The 20,969-nt window shown below is 40.0% G+C and overlaps 1 protein-coding gene across 1 annotated transcript in view; it reads left to right on the top strand.

The window, feature by feature from the left end:
• The window catches only part of med24 (mediator complex subunit 24), a 93,232-nt gene that overhangs the window by 20,881 nt on the left and 51,382 nt on the right, over positions 1 to 20,969 (top strand). The window contains exon 6 of the mRNA XM_089121892.1: positions 16,747 to 16,858. Within this exon, the coding sequence (XP_088978018.1) occupies positions 16,747 to 16,858 (112 nt within the window). The remainder of the gene's footprint in view (positions 1 to 16,746; positions 16,859 to 20,969) is intronic.

Raw genomic sequence — 20,969 nt, 5'->3', positions numbered from 1 at the left:
AAGTTTGGTCTGAATAGGATGAAGCGTTGCGGAGATACAACCTCACGTCTGTTTTTGCAAGCGCTACGTAAAATTAGTTTGCGCGCTTATCGAAAACGGTTATTCGAATCATCATGAATTCCATAACTTTTTGTCAGCACTGCCTGGAGATGATCCGGTGCGATTTTGGTGAAAATCGGACAAACCGTCTAGGACGAGTTCGCAAAAGTAGGTTTTTTGGAAAATTCAAAATGGCGGCCGTTTTTTTATGACGGAAAATGACGTCATAGGGTGCGATCGAATCGGCATGAGCTCAGGAACAAGAGGAAAAAAGAATTTTGTTGATAGGCCTTACGGTTCAAAAGTTATTAGCATAATAAAAGTGAAATTTTGGACAGTTGGTGGCGCTAGAGGGAATGCGTTAGAGACACCAAAATTGGTGTATTTAAAGTTGGGACTGTCCTCTATCAGAATGTCAAACCAAAACAACTTTCCCGCAAACCGGTCTATGGGCTGCCATAGACGCCAAGTCGGAAACGGAAGAAGAATAATAATAATAATAGGAAACGGAACAGATACAATAGGTGCCTCCGCACCTTCGGTGCTTGGCCCCTAATAATAGGAAACGGAACAGATACAATAGGTGCCTCCGCACCTTCGGTGCTTGGCCCCTAATAATAATAATAATAATAATAATAATAATAAGAACCGGAACAGATACAATAGGTGCCTCCGCACCTTCGGTGCTTGGCCCCTAAAAAGATATAGCTATGGGTACTATAAAATTGCTACTAAACATTTTTTAAATGTATAGCACAGATGTTTAATGAGGCAGCAACATATAATTGAAAGGCAATTAATAATCTGTCATTGCGTCACTGTATTATGATATTAAAGGGTTAGTTCACCCAAAAATGAAAATTAAGTCATTAATTACTCACCCCCATGCTGTACCAACCCCGTAAGACCTTCGTTCATCTTCGGAACACAAATAAAGATATTTTTGATTGAATCTGAGGGCTGGATCACTTTTCCATAGACAGCCTGAGGGACTGCCTCTTGACGGCCCAGAAAGTCATTAAAAGAAAAGGTTTAAATATTCCATGTGCCTACAGTGGCTCAACTATAACTTTATCAAGCGACGAGACTACTTTTTGTGCGAAAAAAAACGTAAATAACGACTTTATTCGACTTTCCATTACTTCCTTATGGGCGCATGCGCGAGAACTGAGACGAGACCGTTCTTCTTCGACTACTTTTTGTTACCGGCTGCTCACCGCTTAGGAGTTTTACCGCCCCCTACCGTATAAGATGACGTACTGATATAGCCGCAAAACGTTCTGTTTACAAGCAGTACGTCATCTTATACGGTAGGGGGCGGTAAAACTCCTAAGCGGTGAGCAGCCGGTAACAAAAAGTAGTCGAAGAAGAACGGTCTCGTCTCAGTTCTCGCGCATGCGCCCATAAGGAAGCAATGGAAAGTCGAATAAAGTCGTTATTTACGTTTTTTTTCGCACAAAAAGTAGTCTCGTCGCTTGATAAAGTTATAGTTGAGCCACTGTAGGCACATGGAATATTTAAACCTTTTCTTTTAATGACTTTCTGGGCCGTCAAGAGGCAGTCCCTCAGGCTGTCTATGGAAAAGTGATCCAGCCCTCAGATTCAATCAAAAATATCTTTATTTGTGTTCCGAAGATGAACGAAGGTCTTACGGGGTTGGTACAGCATGGGGGTGAGTAATTAATGACTTAATTTTCATTTTTGGGTGAACTAACCCTTTAAAGGCTCCAATACAGTGCAGCACAAAGCACTTATGTGCATCCCGAGCGGAGAATGATGTGCTTGAAGCAACATGAAGTTACAGCGTGTTGAGTCCGCATTGAAAAGTTCAAAGCACAAAGGAAATACATATTTATGAACAGTGTATTATACATTATCTATCTATGCAATAGTTTATTGAGCCTTTTCTTTTAACGGTTTTAAATTTCAGTTACTGTGTGCGTGAAGAACAATTATAGTGCTCTGACTCTAGTGTTGTGATCTAACCGACAGCGTCCGACACCCGGTAGAAAGTAACACGATTAAGTTACAGCAATAAAGTCCAACAAGAAAAAGTTTCTTCATTCGAAACCATAGACCTTTAGACCTTTATCTTAAAGATCGAGTATAATAGGATTAACATTGGATCATCTTGAAGATCGTTTCATCATTGACTGTAACCGAATGCGACGCGCTGTTTGAATGCTGAATAGAGAATGACTGACAGCCGCAGAGAGGGAAAAGTTTACGTGTTCTTGAATTTAATGACTTAAATATTAATTTCTACATCACATAATGGCTTCAGAACAATTATAATGCAGTACACGAAAACTTTATGGTACTTTAGAAGCCCCCGCCGCTTGTTTGAAAGAAATGTATGAAATTTCTGTTGTGCATCTACCATGACTAGATGAACAAAAAAGCCTCAAGAACCCATACCCTAAACTCGACAGGAAGTCCGCCATTTTGAATTTGTCGACCGATTTGGGAAGATTTACACACTCCGTACTTTAACAAACTCCTCCTAGGGATTTAGTCGGATCAACTTCAAATTTCTGCTGTACCTTCTAAAGGCATTGACGATGTAAAGTTGTGCTATATGCGCGTTTTCGTTGATGGGTGTGTCCATGGCGTCGATGATTCGCCATGAAACAGGAAGTTGTAGTAACTTGGCTCTAAATGCCCAGATCTGCACAAAATTTAACACGTTTGACAAGAGTCCCGCCCTGAACAGATCTACATGCCGACATTCACCCACAGTCATAGCGCCACCTCCTGGCAACAGGAAGTGACCTTTAACGAAGCAGCGTAGCAAATGCACATCCGCATTGTCTGAGCTGCAGAAAATGCAACACGGCCGCCTCAGACCCCGACGTGCTACAGGTGCGAGGGCCCGCCCATCGCTGCTTGCAGCTTTAATTTTTTTTCTTTTTTCTGCAAAGTAAGCGTCATTTTCGGGGCCGCAACATGCTCAAAAAGTCACCAAATTTGGCACGCATGTCAGGACTGGTGAAAAATTTCATATTTTGGGGGTTTCGCGGATGGGCGGGGCAAAATGGCTCGCTAGCGCCACCTAGAAAATTGGAAAAAATTAGCCCCTCGTCCACGTTCAACCTACATGCACGAAATTTGGTGGGGACGTGTATCATATCAAGACGCACAAAAAAGCCTCAAGAACCCATACCCTAAACTCGACAGGAAGTCCGCCATTTTGAATTTGGCGGCCATTTTTGGACGATTTACACACTCCGTACTTTAACGAACTCCTCCTAGGGATTTAGTCAGATCGACTTTAAATTTCTGCTGTGCCTTCTAAAGGCATTGACGATGTAAAGTTGTGCTATCTGCGCGTTTTCGTCGATGGGCGTGTCCGTGGCGTTGAAGATTCGCCATAAAACAGGAAGTTGTAGTAACTTGGCTGTAAATGCTCAGATCTGCACGAAATTTTACACATTTGACAAGAGTACCGCCCTGAACAAATCTACATGCCGATATTCACCCACAGTCATAGCGCCATCTGCTGGCAACAGGAAGTGACCTTTAATGAAGCAGCCCCCGCCGCTTGTTTGACCGACATGTACGAAATTTCTGTGGTGCATCTACCATGACCAGACGCACAAAAAAGCCTCAAGAACCCATACCCTAAACTCGACAGGAAGTCCGCCATTTTTAATTTGGCGACCGATTTCGGAAGATTTACACACTCCGTACTTTAACGAACTCCTCCTAGGGATTTAGTCTGATCAACTTCAATTTTCTGCTGTACCTTCTAAAGGCATTGACGATGTAAAGTTGTGATATCTGCGCGTTTTCGTCGATGGGTGTGTCCGTGGCGTCGATGATTCGCCATGAAAAAGGAAGTTGTAGTAACTTGGCTGTAAATGCTCAGATCTGCACGAAATTTTACACATTTGACAAGAGTCCCGCCCTGAACAAATCTACATGCCGATATTCACCCACAGTCATAGAGCCATCTGCTGGCAACAGGAAGTGACCTTTAATGAAGCAGCCCCCGCCGCTTGTTTGAACGAAATGTACGAAATTTCTGTTGTGCATCTACCATGACTAGATGAACAAAAAAGCCTCAAGAACCCATACCCTAAACTCAAAAGGAAGTCCGCCATTTTGAATTTGTCGACCGATTTGGGAAGATTTACACACTCCGTACTTTAACAAACTCCTCCTAGGGATTTAGTCGGATCAACTTCAAATTTCTGCTGTACCTTCTAAAGGCATTGACGATGTAAAGTTGTGCTATATGCGCGTTTTCGTTGATGGGTGTGTCCATGGCGTCGATGATTCGCCATGAAACAGGAAGTTGTAGTAACTTGGCTCTAAATGCCCAGATCTGCACAAAATTTAACACGTTTGACAAGAGTCCCGCCCTGAACAGATCTACATGCCGACATTCACCCACAGTCATAGCGCCACCTCCTGGCAACAGGAAGTGACCTTTAACGAAGCAGCGTAGCAAATGCACATCCGCATTGTCTGAGCTGCAGAAAATGCAACACGGCCGCCTCAGACCCCGACGTGCTACAGGTGCGAGGGCCCGCCCATCGCTGCTTGCAGCTTTAATTTTTTTTCTTTTTTCTGCAAAGTAAGCGTCATTTTCGGGGCCGCAACATGCTCAAAAAGTCACCAAATTTGGCACGCATGTCAGGACTGGTGAAAAATTTCATATTTTGGGGGTTTCGCGGATGGGCGGGCAAAATGGCTCGCTAGCGCCACCTAGAAAATTGGAAAAAATTAGCCTCTCGTCCACGTTCAACCTACATGCACGAAATTTGGTGGGGATGTGTATCATTTCATGACGCACAAAAAAGCCTCAAGAACCCTTACCCTAAACACGACAGGAAGTCCGCCATTTTGAATTTGGCGACCAATTTGGGACGATTTACACACTCCGTACTTTAACGAACTCCTCCTAGGGATTTAGTCGGATCAACTTCAAATTTCTGCTGTACCTTCTAAAGGCATTGACGATGTAAAGTTGTGCTATCTGCGTGTTTTCGTCAATGGGCGTGTCCGTGGCGTCGATGATTCGCCATGAAACAGGAAGTTGTAGTAACTTGGCTGTAAATGCCCAGATCTGCACGAAATTTAACAAATTTGACAAGAGTCCCGCCCTGAACAAATCTACATGCCGACATTCACCCTCAGTCATAGCGCCACCTAGGGGCAACAGGAAGTGACCTTTAACGAAGCAGCCCCCGCCGCACCTTTGTCCGACATGTAAGAAATTTCTGTGGTACATCTACCATGTCCACACGCACAGAAAAGTCTCTTGGAGCGATGCCCTAAACTCAACAGGAAGTCAGCCATTTCTATTTTTACCACAATTTTTGGATGATGTACTCATTACATACTTTAACGAACTCCTCCTAGGGATTTAGTCGGACCGACTTCACATTTCTCCTGTGCCTTCTAAAGGCATTGACGATGTAAAGTTGTGCTATCTGCGCATTTTCGTTGATGGGCGTGTCCGTGGCGTTGATGATTCGCCATGAAACAGGAAGTTGTAGTAACTTGGCTGTAAATGCCCAGATCTGCACCAAATTTTACACATTTGACAAGAGTCCCGCCCTGAACAAATCTACATGCCGACATTCACCCACAGTCATAGCGCCACCTAGTGACAACAGGAAGTGAGCTTTAATGAAGCAGCCCCTACCGCATCTTTGACCGACATGTACGAAATTTCTGTGGTACATCTACCATGTCCATACGCACAGAAAAGTCTCTTGGAACGATGCCCTAAACTCAACAGGAAGTGGGCCATTTCTAATTTTACCGCCATTTTTGGATGATTTACTCATTACTTACTTTAACGAACTCCTCCGAGGGATTTAGTCGGATCGACTTCACATTTCTGCTGTGCCTTCTAAAGGCTTTGACGATGTAAATTTGTGCTATCTGCACGTTTTTGTCGATGGGCGTGTCCGTGGCGTCAATGATTCGCCATGAAACAGGAAGTTGTTGTAACTTCAGTGTACATCCTCAGACATACGCGAAATTTTATACTTTATATAACAGTCCCGCCCTGAACACATGTACATGCTGAAATTAGCCCACAGTCACAGCACCACCTGCTGGCAACAGGCCCCCACCGCACGTTTGACCTTCATGTACTGAATTTCTGTGGTACATGGATCATGTCCAGACGTACAAAAAAGCCTCTTGGAGCAATGCCCTAAACCCAACAGGAAGTCGGCCATTTTGAATTTTACGTCAATTTTTAGGTGATTTGGATATATAGCAAATTCATTCATCGGCTGAGCTCCAGAATATGCAACGCGGCCGCCTCATACCCCAATGTGCATCAGGTGAGAGGACCCACCCATCGCTTTTTGTAGCTTTAATTTTCTTTTTTTCTGCAAAGTAAGCGCCATTTTCGGGGCCGCAACATACAACCTAACGCATTTTGGTTTTGGCTCAATTAATTAAAAAATAATTAGGTTAGATTAATACTTTTTTACACAAGCAACATACACATTTCTGCTACAAATGACCACTTACATTTTTTTTCTAGGACCTACCATTTTCGTACAGTTGCACTGAAAGTGACAGAAGTGCAAATGTTACAACTTACCCCATATGCGGGGTTAATTGTAACAGATAGAGGGGTTAGTTGTAACACTTGTGTGTAACACGCATAATTCAGTACTATTTTATTTGTAAAGTTTGATATTGTTTGTGCATCTGTAGACAGATATCCATACATCCATCCCTCATCCAATCATCCTTCTATTATGGATCAATATCATGGATAGAGACATAGAAAAGGGCTGCATAGTTTTGCAATACATAATAATAAATAAAATTATAAATATTGTAATTGCAATTAAATTAGGTTTGTGTGTGGCAGTTGCATGTACAATTAATAATAATAATAATAATAATAATAATAACAGTAATAATGTGAGCTTAAATTAAAGGGTTTATTGCATTAATAACAGGCCATATTTTTAATAAATAAACAAGTTATCATTCATAGTACGCTAAATTTTAAACATTTTAAATTCCAACATTGTTTGTGAAAGTCTAACAAAGTTAAATGTATACTCAAACCTGAAAAGTTGTGTGGCTCCGTTTTCATTTGATTATCATTGTACACTTGGCGGCTTAGTTGTAACACTCTAACTCTGTTACAACTAACCCCGCTGTGTATTACATATTTTAAACCTAGCTAACAGTCGCTAGGAATTGCTGACAAAACCGTGCTATGTTTGAGCCAACAAGACAGTGATTAAGGCAATATAAAGTTAGATTTGGAAACGTATACACCCAACTCAGAAACAGAAAAAAAAACCTATGATGAAAAAAATTACTTTCATGGTGTCAAAACACTCTTTGTCCAGTATCTTCACGAAATATGATCAAAACTTTCCGCAAATTCGCGGGAGACCGTCTTCTGGCAGCAAGAGAAAAATAGCGGAAAGACAACCTGCTTGATCCTGACGAACTATGTAAACGGTCCGTGTTACATTTAACCCCGCGTTAGGTTGTGCCCCGCGCTCCCCTACATATTTATTAATAAAAATGTGCATGTTTGTAGAAAATAACTTATGCTTAACAAACCTAGAGAATTTCATGCTTTAATAGGCTACTATAGAATTAACAATAGGTCTTGAATACATAACTAAATACATGAATAGATTTTCTTACCAATAGGCCTAATACAAATAGTCATATCAACGGACATGATTTTACATAAACCCACACATAGTTGAATAAACAAACAAGGATTTTACAGTATGGATAATACTAATAGTAATTATAATGAAATCAATTTCACAAGAAGTAGAGTAGTTAATTTGCACGTGATTGCATTTTAGTGTCTTTGTTTCCATAGTGACGAGTCTAGAGAACATGCGACTCAAATGGCCGGGACAGACAAACCCGTGCTTTTAAAGGTGTGTGTGTATATATATATATATATATATATATATATATATATATATATACGTGTGTGTGTAAAATAATAAAATGTAAAATAATAATATACAACCCGAATTCCGGAAAAGTTCGGACATTTTTTAAATTTGAATAAAATGAAAACTATACGACTTTCAAATCACATGAGCAAATATTTTATTCACAATAGAACATAGATAACATAACAAATGTTTAAATGGAGAAATTTTACACTTTAATCCACTAAATGAGCTCATTTCAAATTTGATGCCTGCTACAGGTCTCAAAATAGTTGGGATGGGGGCAACAAATTGTTGAAAAGCAATAAATTTAGAAAGGATTCAGGTGGGAGAACATCTATAGCAACTAATTAAGTTAATTGATATCAGGTCTGTAACATGATTAGCTATAAAAGGGATGTCTTAGAGAGGTAGAGTCTCTCAGAAGTAAAGATGGGCAGAGGCTCTTCAATCTGTGAAAGAGTGCGTAAAAAGATTGTGGAACACTTTAAAAACAATGTTCCTCAACGTCAAATTGCAAAGGCTTTGCAAATCTCATCATCTACAGTGCACAACATGATCAAAAGATTCAGAGAAACTGGAGAAATCTCTGTGCGTAAGGGACTAGGGCGAAGAACTTTATTGGATGCCCGTGGTCTTCGGGCCCTCAGACGACACTGCATCACTCATCGGCATGATTGTGTGAATGACATAACTAAGAGGGCCCAGGAATACTTCCAGAAACCACTGTCTGTAAACACAATCTGCCGTGCCATCTCCAGATGCCAACTAAAGCTCTATCATGCAAAAAGGAAGCCATATGTGAACATGGTCCAGAAGCACCGTCGTGTCCTGTGGGCCAAGGCTCATTTAAAATGGACTATTTCAAAGTGGAAAAGTATTCTATGGTCAGACGAGTCCAAATTTGACATTCTTGTTGGAAATCACGGACACCGTGTCCTCCGGACAAAAGAAGAGGGAGACCTTCCATCGTGTTATCAGCGTTCAGTTCAAAAGCCAGCATCTCTGATGGTATGGGGGTGCATAAGTGCATACGGTATGGGCAGCTTGCATGTTTTGGAAGGCACTATGAATGCTGAAAGCTATATAAAGGTTTTAGAGCAACATATGCTCCCCTCCAGACAGCGTCTATTTCAGGGAAGGCCTTGTGTATTTCAGCAGGACAATGCAAAACCACATTCTGCAGCTATTACAACAGCATGGCTTCGTCGTAGAAGAGTCCGGGTTCTGAATTGGCCTGCCTGCAGTCCAGATCTTTCACCTATAGAGAACAGTTGGCGCATCATTAAACGAAAAATGCGTCAAAGGCGACCACGAACACTTCAGCAGCTGGAAACCTATATAAGGCAAGAATGGGACCAAATTCCAACACCAAAACTCCAGACACTCATAAACTCGATGCCCAGATGTCTTCATACTGTTTTGAAAAGAAGAGGAGATGTTACACCATGGTAAACGTGCCCCCGTCCCAATTATTTTGAGACCTGTAGCAGGCATCAAATTTGAAATGAGCTCATTTAGTGGATAAAAGTGTACAATTTCTCCGTTTAAACATTTGTTATGTTATCTATGTTCTATTGTGAATAAAATATTGGCTCATGTGATTTGAAAGTCGTATAGTTTTCATTTTATTCAAATTTAAAAAACGTCCCAACTTTTCCGGAATTCGGGTTGTAAAATGTTTTCTGTTGCAAGCTCACATACTTCCAACATCTCATGTTTTCTCGTGGTTTATTGTTGAACTGTCAAGTTGTAATGTTGAAATAATCAGTTCCATACCCTTGACACATTTTTTTTATTTCATTTAATTATTTAATTATGTCGTGTATGGGTGTCTCTTATTTTGCCTCACTGAAGGTGGCAACCCTACCGGAGCCTCGCTTTTGATTTCAAAATGGCGGCTGTGTGAAATCCACGTATAGCGCTTAATTTTCTCGTCAACTAGCAGGTACGAGAATAGAGCATCACAGTCCCGCCCACAGCTCGGGAGAGCGTTGGTGCCGGAAGTAAATTTCCCTTTCATTTCTCCCATTGACATTTTTTAAAATCCATATCTTAAGTGTATTAGAGCATGTCTAAGGATAACCAGCTAAGGCTGAACTCATAAGCATACAAGTCATTTCGAGTGAAAAAACGAAGAGAAAATCCAAGGGAGAAAAGCCAAGGGTACAAGCCTGTGTACATATTTTCATTTCCGAGCAAAGGAACTACTCCTCCCATAAACCACCGCGCCTCACTAAAGTTGACTGAAGCCACTGTAAAAGAGCCTTTTGAGTGACTTCCAGTTCTGACAACGGCCACGTGAACTTTTTCCTCCAGTGAATTTTATAGAGTGAATGTGCAGGGAAACTCCTTTTCCTCGATTTACTGAAGCAAAAGCATTTGCTGCTCCACAAGCGAAAACATTGAGCATTTGGCTCGCTCATAGGCTATGCTGCGGCAACTACACGTCCAATGGCGCGGGGCGTCTCAGAGGTGCAACCAAAGAGCTTAGCCCTACGTCATTACATGATCTTCAGTCTGTCACGTACCTTCGCAGGGTTTCAGACACGTGACACGACTTCCACCAATCAGATGCATCACTGTGGGATTGTGTAATTGTTCAGGATTGTGGGTAATGAAGTACTTATCCAATACATCGCAAATAAAAGGCATTTATCTTAAAAAAAGGTTAGTGCCCCATGAACTTTTGGCGTTTATATGAGCATACAATAGCTTAGTACAGCTGTAGCTGGTTTTAAGTCTACCATGTATGGTTATGTTTATATGGCTTATATCTCAAATGTCAATGGAGAAATTTTGTTAAATTTTTACTTCCGGCACCGGCTGTGGGCGGGACTGTGATGCTCTATTATGGGCACGTTGCCTAGAAATTATGGGAGTGTTACTTTGGAATTGTGGGAAATGGAGTGCAGCTGGGACACAAGTTTTAATCACACAGTAGACTACAACTACCAAGTATAATAGCATTGCGGCATCAATCTCAGTCGCAAACAAGCAGAATCACTTTACATTATTAAGTGGCTGTGTTATGAACATGCAAAACTCTATTGCATGTGTGCTACAGTGGTAAATTTATTCATCGCACAGATCAATTTTTTCCGTAGCACATGCGACATATATGTGGCACACACTGGTCACAGACACGATTTTGATGTTACAAAGCAATGATATCTAAGTGATTGAATTGTTTACTTGCTTTTTAATTAGTCTTCCCATTAACACCGTCATTATCTTCATTCTGGCTGATTCGAGATCACGCACGAAAACAAGAGTCAGGATTTATCACATGAACCAATCATATCCTATCATAACTGATCATATCCAATCATAGCGCACGCTTTAGGGCAGGGGTCTCAAACTCAAATTAACTGGGGGCCGCTGGAGATAGAGTCTGGGTCAGGCCGGGCCGCATCAAGTATTCAAAAAAAAAAATTGTATTTAAGTATTCCAAAAATGGAGCACAACTGATCCAATCTTCTCAATCTTTATTATTAACGTTTCTTTTGAACTGTTCCTGAACTGTTTGAACATCCTTTCTGTACATGATTGGTTCTTCATGAGCTGTCCTTCTGACAGTTGAAGTTCATTTTACAAACTTTCTGTCTTTTTCTTATACACAACATCTTCGTGATGATAGTCAAATTTGCTTTTTATTTTTTTTATACAACACTATTATATTGAATGTTTTTTCTTCTCTTTTTTCCGAAAGGCACATTTCCTTTTATTATACTTAGAAAAACAATTACTGCTTTTGAAATACAAATAATTATTTCTACACATGTATAGTGTCTCTTTTTTACTAAAATTACTGACTTTGCACATATCAAAGCAAACCTTCTTATCAACCTGTTGGACCAAGTTCATTACATGAACTAGTTCAAAGTTAGTTCTTTTTTTCCATATGTTGCTGCGAGCTTCTTTTTTATTATTATGGTATTATTATTGCCACAGCCCATATACAACCACAGATAACAATAATTTTGTCGACGGGCAAAGTTTGCACAGACATGTAAGATTTTCCCATCCTCACCGACCTCATAAAAAATGCCCAAAATATGAAGGAGATCATGAACTATATCTTTCATTGAACGCGTTCAGACACAACGCATATATGCATAATATATTATGAGCTCAAAATGATTATTCTCACATTGTTTTAGAGCAGGGGTATCCAACACGTCGCTCGCGAGCTGTGGCCTGATTTGGTGGTGGTAGCTCGCCTTGTTCACATATCGCGCTCACATATTTTGCACGCTCAAGTACGTTTCAGATGTAGGCGCGCATCAAGCGCCCAGCGCGCTCATAATTGAAGCGATGCGCTCATTTTTTCCAGGCGCAGTATATTTGTACTTCGTGGTTGTCTATGACAACTGACAACAAACCCACCGTAAGCTGTCACGAGACTATATATGGTAGCCCATAAGGGATAAAAATATTAAAAATAAAAAAACGCGGCAAACGCAATGGCGGGCCGCACTAACATTAAACTTTAATATCAACTAGGGGGGCACAAAATATCATCCCGCGGGCCGCGAGTTTGAGACCTCTGCTTTAGGGAGTCTGTTAAGAGTCAATTGGCTCAGGGGAGGTAAAAGAGGCCTAGCCTCCAGCTGTAACTTTACGTAACTGCTTGAGTCACTGTTGGACAGTGTAACTTTAGAAAGACAAGTGACTTTTACTCATTTTAATGTCACATTTTGCAATATTTACATAGCTTTATTTTTGTAATATAGGTTATTTTCAAACCGCACTTTGACATTCATTCAGTGGCGCTCGTGTTTTGAATCAGTATTGCTAACGTTTCAGTATTTCAGTAAATGTAAGTAAGCTATACTAATATTCTGATTTTTAAATGAATCTTCCGATTAAATTTAAATTGAATTATTTTCAACTCATGAAATACGAAATCCGATTGATAATAACACCAGAGTACTGAGCGGTTAAAGTAAATAAAAAAACTTGGCTTAACGGGGACTCAGTTATTGCACTGACGGAGAAAGAACAATGTAAGTGTCTAAAACACATGTAGCCTACAGCTCACAGCTTTAATGGTAAGTTAAAGCTCGCCCTCTTTAACAATACAGTTATATATGAAGCAAACATTGTACAAAGCTGAAAAAAACTCAACAACAGTGAAATAAGATTGCATGTTTTATCTGTAAATCAGATGCACGTAAAAGTGTAATGTGTATATATATATATGTTACCAATTATATATATTACAAAAAATTAAGTGGGGTACGGGTTAACATTTATTATATTCTCTTTTTGTTTTTGTTTTTTTCATTCTACCGCTAATGTGATGGAAGTCCATTGTTTAGACAATTTGACTAAAACATGAAGACAAACAGAAGGGAAAAAAGTGCCAGTAAAAAAAATAATAATGATAATTCAGTCATAATCTCCCTATTTACATGTTATTATATTTAGGCTATAGTTTAATACTTTTATGGACTTTCTGCATGAGGGATGAATCAGAATGTAGGCTACTGGGCTTCCAGTGTGAATGAAACTGATGACATGTGAGTGTTTAGCACTCCATATCACTATCATCTCCCCATTTTGTGTAAAAATAGAAAAATAATACTAAAGTACTTTGTAATGTAGTTACTTGTGTAGTTTTAAAGCAAGCTACTTATTTACTCTTTCTTGAGTAATATTATTTTTCATTATTTCTATAGTACTTGTACTCAAGGACATTATTACTTAAGGGGTTAGTTCACCCAAAAATGAAAATTAAGTCATTAATTACTCACCCCCATGCTGTACCAACCCCGTAAGAGCTTCGTTCATCTTCGGAACACAAATGAAGATACAAACCGAATTCCATAAAAGTTGGGACACTGTACAAATTGTGAATAAAAACAGAATGCAATGATGCGGAAGTTTCAAATTTCAATATTATATTTAGAATACAACATAGATGACATATCAAATGTTTAAACTGAGAAAATGCATAATTTTAAGGGAAACATAAGTTGATTATAAATTTCATGGCATCAACACATCTCAAAAAAGTTGGGACAAGGCCATTTTTACCACTGTGTGGCATCCCCTCTTCTTTTAATAACAGTCTGCAAACGTCTGGGGACTGAGGAGACAAGTTGCTCAAGTTTAGGAATAGGAATGTTGTCCCATTCTTGTCTAATAAAGGCTTCTAGCTGCTCAACTGTCTTAGGTCTTCGTTGTTGCATCTTCCTCTTTATGATGCGCCAAATGTTTTCTATGGGTGAAAGATCTGGACTGCAGGCTGGCCATTTCAGTACCCGGATCCTTCTTCTACGCAGCCATGATGTTGTAATTGATGCAGTATGTGGTTTGGCACTGTCTTGTTGGAAAATACAAGGTCTTCCCTGAAAGAGACGATGTCTGGATGGGAGCATATGTTGTTCTAGAACTTGGATGTACCTTTCAGCATTGATGGTGCCTTTCCAGATGTGTAAGTTGCCCATGCCACACGGACTCATGCAACCCCATACCATCAGAGATGCAGGCTTCTGAACTGAGCGCTGATAACAACTTGGGTTGTCCTTGTCCTCTTCAGTCCGGATGACATGGCGTCCCAGTTTTCCAAAAAGAACTTCAAATTTTGATTCGTCTGACCACAGAACAGTTTTCCACTTTGCTAGAGTCCACTTTAAATGAGCCTTGGCCCAGAGAAAACGCCTGCGCTTCTGGTTCCCGTTTAGATATGGCTTCTTTTTTGACCTATAGAGTTTTAGCCGGCAACGGTGAATGGCACGGTGGATTGTGTTCACTGATAATGTTTTCTGGAAGTATTCTTGAGCCCATGTTGTGATTTCCATTACAGTAGCATTCCTGTGTGTGATGCAGTGCCGTCTAAGGGCCCGAAGATCACGGGCATTCAGTATGGTTTTCCGGCCTTGACCCTTACGCACAGAGATTGTTCCAGATTCTCTGAATCTTTGGATGATATTATGCACTGTAGATCAGGGGTTCTCAACTCCAGTCCTCGCGACCCACTGCTCTGCATATTGTGTATGTCTCCCTTACTTAACACACCTGATTCAGATCCTCAGCTCGTTAAGATAGACTCTACGGCTATCCTAACAAGCTGAGGATCTGAATCAGGTGTGTTAAATAAGGGAGAAATACACAATATGCAGAGCAGTGGGTCGCGAGGACTGGAGTTGAAACCCCTGCTGTAGATGATGATAACTTCAAACTCTTTGCAATTTTTCTCTGAGAAACTCCTTTCTGATATTGCTCCACTATTTTTTGCCTCAGCATTTGGGGAATTGGTGATCCTCTGCCCATCTTGACTTCTGAGAGACACTGCCACTCTGAGAGGCTCTTTTTATACCCAATCATGTTGCCAATTGACCTAATAAGTTGCAAATTGGTCCTCCAGCTGTTCCTTATATGTACATTTAACTTTTCTGGCCTCTTATTGCTAGCTGTCCCAACTTTTTTGGAATTTGTAGCTCTCATGAAATCCAAAAGGAGCCAATATTTGGCATGGAAATTAAAAATGTCTCACTTTCAACATTTGATATGTCATTTATATTCTATTGTGAATAAAATATAAGTTTATGAGATTTCTAAATTATTCCATTCTTTTTTTACTCACAATTTGTACAGTGTCCCAACTTTTTTGGAATCGGGTTTGTATTTTTGATTAAATTTGAGAGCTGGGTCACTACCACATAGGCACCTTAAGGGATTGAAACTTGACGGCCCAGAAAGTCATTGAAGAAAATGTTTAAATATTCCATGTGACTACATTGGCTCAACTATAAGTTTATCAAGCGAAGAGAATACTTTTTAGTTCGAAAAAAACAACAAAATTAACAACTTTTTTTGACTATTCCTTTTCTTACTTGTAGGCCTGAGACGAGAGTTCAAGAGATTTCCACGACGCATGCGCGAGAACTGAACAAGAAGGAGTATAGTTAGATCACAGTTCTCGCACGAATAGTCGAATTAAGTTGTTATTTTTGTTTTTGTTTTTCGCACAAAAAGTATTCTCGTCGCTTGATAAACTTATAGTTGAGCCACTGTAGTCACATGGAATATTTAAACATTTTCTTCAATGACTTTCTGGGCCGTCAAGTATCAATCCCTTAGGGTACCTATGTGGTAGTGATCCAGCTCTCAAATTTAATCAAAAATATCTTCATTTGTGTTCTGAAGATGAAAAAATGTCTTATACAGGGTTGGTACAGCATGGGGGTGAGTAATTAATGACTTAATTTTCATTTTTGGGTGAACTAACCCTTTAAGTAGCAAATCTAAAAAGAACAATTTGTTCGTTCTCTTGCCACCACTGGCTATATTTGCTTTGTTTTATTTTTTTACTGTTATATTCTTATCCATTCAGTCATCCCAATTTTGCCTACTCTGTCACTTGCAACATGATGAGGCCATGTGACATAGCATACTGCTGTTTATTGCATAAGCAGAAAAAAATAGTGTATACTACATGATTCAGTCAGTAGTCATCTAGTATTCCATTACCAATATAACCCTTTTCGGTGACCTCTATCAGCTCAATCAGAATGACTCAGTGTGATTTCCTATTTACAAATAATTTCTTTTAAACTCTGCCATTCACAGAATCAGATTACTAATGTGTTTGCATCGCCAATCAGAAATGGTTTCTAATTTTGTATTTTTATTTATTTATTTTTTATGTAAAAAAAATATGTGGGTAAATCTTCATTTTTATTGAATTTAATTTTATTTTTAATGTTTATAAATTATTAAATCATGATGATCCTTACGTTGAATCCCATTTAATTTACCATATCTTCTCTTGTCTCTCAAGCATCCTGGACCAATGTAGAGCAAGCTTTGCTCAAGCTGTCAGAAAATCTTAATGCGGTGACCAATCAAACGCTGAAGGAAAATCTTGAGGAGTGTGTTTCATTGGTCAAGAGGTGAGAATCCAAAATGACCTCAGTCTCACTGTTTGAGATGCAGCTATGAAAGAGCTGGAAAAAGAAACTGATTACTCACAATGCATTTGCAAAGAGGTTGCTGGCAATTATAAGATAAAGCAATGTTGTTATTGCAGTGATTTTAATGCAATTTGGCCATTTAGTAATTAGGCTAGTTTAACAATAACAAGGAGACACTGTCACAGTCACACTTTATATTAGGCCTCTAACTACTATGTACTTAAGGTAATCGTTTGGTACAATGCGCCTATTGTGTTCATGTTTTATTGGAAAACACTAGCCGCGTTTCCACTGCCGGGCCAGGGCCGGGCCGTGCTAGTGCGTGCCAGGGCCAGTCGCGTTTCCACTGTCACTTCCGGGGCTTGATCGGGGCTTCCTCAGGGCCAACGGCCAGGATTTCTGGCCCGTCGAATACCTTGGGCCAGAGCAGGCCAGCTCGTGCTAGAGGCGTGCTCAAGGTAAAAGGCGGAGTTTATCGGTGTTATGGAACGTTATGATCTGAAGCAAGATGCACATTTCACTTTTTATTAGGGGTGTCCATGTTTAAAATTGGATAACCGAGTGAAACCTTTTTGCTCGGTTAAGTGGGGTCAATACATATTTGCACAAAACTTTTGCGTTTTTTTCTGAATGTCAATAAAAAATATTGTGAAATGACAGCGTTTCCATTAACGATGTTATGCGACTAAAACATCTTTTTTTTCTTTTGCGATAAGTCATTACAAAAATAATGGCAACGGACGTTGGTAGTCTATCAGCCACCGCACTAGACATTATTATTAGCCTATTTATGGACGTGCGTGTTATCCAAGCATTAATGGCAGGGAAAGAGACTCCCTCATTTCTGCTCCGAGGTCTTGATTGTGGCATTTCTTTGAGGTTTTGTCTAGTAGGCTATTCCTTGTATCTTTTTTCCCCTTATTTAATCCGTTGGCTTGGCCTAATTGCAAACTGAAAAATTAACGGTTGTTGTCTTTTGTAAAACGCAAAGTTGAACACCAAAATGTTCATTTGAACAGAACTGTAGGTCTATGCCAAATGCTGCGCAAAAATATATAGGCTAGCCTACATATCGACGAATTTTCAGATATTTGTTAGATTTTTCCCCTTTAAACATTTAAAATATTTGACAAATTAATATGAAAAAAATATATATTTTACTGGTTTTCTGAGGCCAAATTAGAACCTGGAAATGATATTTTCCCCGCAGTGCTGAATGAGAAGAGCCGTAACCACAGCCTACAGAAATGGGATTTATAGATTTATAGGCTATAATAGGCTAAATGTGCCTGATAATAAAATAATAAATAACGAGGCATTAATTGTTTATTAATAAACTATTGTTTTCGAAATCATTTTCGGCTAAAAACATATCTCCATCTCCGGATGCACATTTAGAGAGAAATTAATTAGCTAATTACATAGTCAGAAGATATTGGCTTTCGATTAGAATTTGTTCGTTTTAAATTGGACATTTAAAGCTTTAGTCTACAAAGGCTGCAGACTAAAGCTTTAATGTCCAATTTAAAACGAACAAATTCGAATGCGGTGGCTGTTTTAGTTCTCGCGCTTCAGTTCACGGAGATCATGAAGCCTGATTGTTAAAGCACAATGTTTTCTTGTTATTGTGGGTTTACGCAAATAAATGTATTTGCGAATAATGTATTATTATTATCTGTATGACCAGAAATGAAAGAGTATTTTAAGTTGTTTCCAATGAAAGAACTGCAATGAAACACACATAGGCTATGCGTCAAAAATATTGTGTTTATTTGTGCTTTGTTATCGGATAAAGGCGTCTTCTATGCAGACTAATAAAATGTTACAATAATGATTATTATTATTATTATTATTATTTGAGGACAGAGTTTTTGCGAAATGGACGTGTTTCCAATGTGCTTATTTTCAATTGCCAATTTCAGTTTGAAGGGTGATGGAAATGCGGCTTTAACTGCTCCGTACTCACTGCGTTTTATTTCTATAATTAATTTCGTTTCAAATGGGATCCAACCAGTTATTAAAGGTGTTAAAAATTAAAAGGGCCTCGGTTAACGGTTAATGAAAAACTCGAAAACGTGCAGCCCAACTTTTTATATCGCGCAAAAAAAAAAAAAATCGCTGCTTGAAATGGAGAATCGCCTGTACTGGTCTGTCGAGGATACCAAAGCTCTTCTGAGCATTTGGGCAGAAGAAAGGGTAACGTTACGACGTCAATTTAACGCCGTGTGAAGAAACCGTCCTGTACCCGTCCCCCTCTGTTATTAGTGGCGACTCGCGAGACAATCGGGACACTATTGCAGCACGGCAGGTGAGTTAATATACATGCTATCTTCCTAATTTAAAAAATAAATTAATTCATAATACCCGCTGAAATGGGTTGGGTTGTATGACGTTTGATCCAGAAAGGCGTGTTAGGGGCGGGGTTTAAGGCAACGCTGTGGGGCTACTGGCCCGGCAGTGGAAACGCAAGTCCGGTGCTTGAGGCCCGAGGCCACTAGCTCGGCTCGGCTCGCTGTTAGCTCTGGCCCAGCCCTAGCCCGGCAGTGGAAACGCGGCTACTGTTGCTGCTATTGAATGAGGATATGGGTAAGGTTAGGGTCAGAATTCATGGTATATATTTAGGTTTAAAGGGTTAGTTCACCCAAAAATGAAAATTCTGTCAGTATTTACTCACCCTCATGTTGTTCCAAACCTCTATGTGTTTATTTGTTCTGCTGAACACAAAGGAAGATATTTGGAAGAATGTTTTAATCAAACAGATCTCATTCTCATTGAATACCATAGTAGGAAAAAATACATACTATGGTAGTCAATGGGGAATGAGATCTGTTTGATTAAAACATTCTTCCAAATATCTTCCTTTGTGTTCAGCAGGACAAATAAACACATAGAGGTTTGGAACAACATGAGGGTGAGTAAATACTGACAGAATTTTCAATTTTGGGTGAACTAACCCTTTAAGGGTGGGTTAAGGGGTAGGCGTAGGATCTCGTAGTATAGATGTTATTAGGGCCCGAGCACTAACAGTGCGAGGACCCTCTTGAAACTGTTAGGGTTATTTTTTTCTTTTTAGGGCCCGAGCACTAACAGTGCGAGGACCCTATTGAAACTGTTTTTTTCTTTTTTCTGCAAAGTAAGCGCCATTTTCACGGCCGCAACATGTTCAAAAACTCACCAAATTTGGTACGCATGTCAGGACTGGTGAAAAATTTCGTATTTTGTGGGTTTCGTGGATGGGCGTGGCAAAATGGCTCGCTAGCGCCACCTAGAAAATTGGAAAAAATCAGCCCCTCGTCCACGTTCAACCTACATGCACGAAATTTGATGGGGCCGTGTATCATATCAAGGCGCACAAAAAAGCCTCAAGAAGCCATACCCTAAACTCGACAGGAAGTCCGCCATTTTGAATTTGGCGGCCATTTTCGGACGATTTACACACTCCATATTTTAACGAACTCCTCCTAGGGATTTAGTCGGATCGACTTCAAATTTATGCTCTGCCTTCTAAAGGCATTGACGATGTAAAGTTGTGCTATCTGCGCGTTTTCGTCAATGGGCGTGTCTGTGGCGTCGATGATTCGCCATGAAACAGGAAGTTGTAGTAACTTGGCTGTAAATGCCCAGATCTGCACGAAATTTTACACATTTGACAAGAGTCCCACCCTCAACAAATCTACATGCCGATATTCACCCACAGTCATAGCGCCACCTAGTGGCAACAGGAAGTGACCTTTAACGAAACAGCCCCCGCCACACGTTTGACCGACATGTACGAAATTTCTGTGGTACATCTACCATGACCAGACGCACAAAAAAGCCTCAAGAACCCATACCCTAAACTCGACAGGAAGTCCACCATTTAGAGTTTGGCAACCGATTTGGGACGATTTACACACTCTGTACTTTGACGAACTCCTCCTAGGGATTTAGTCGGATCAACTTCAAATTTCTGCTGTACCTTCTAAAGGCATTGATGATGTAAAGTTGTGCTATCTTCACGTTTTCGTCGATGGGCGTGTCCGTGGCGTCGATGATTCACCATGAAACAGGAAGTTGTAGTAACTTAGCTGTAAATGCCCAGATCTGCATG

The sequence above is a fragment of the Pimephales promelas genome, chromosome 17, assembly GCF_988280905.1.
Source record: "Pimephales promelas chromosome 17, fPimPro1.hap1.1, whole genome shotgun sequence".
NCBI lineage: Eukaryota > Metazoa > Chordata > Actinopteri > Cypriniformes > Leuciscidae > Pimephales > Pimephales promelas.
The sequence above is the reverse complement of the archived record's forward strand: the minus strand, read 5'-3'. Positions and strand labels throughout refer to the sequence as shown.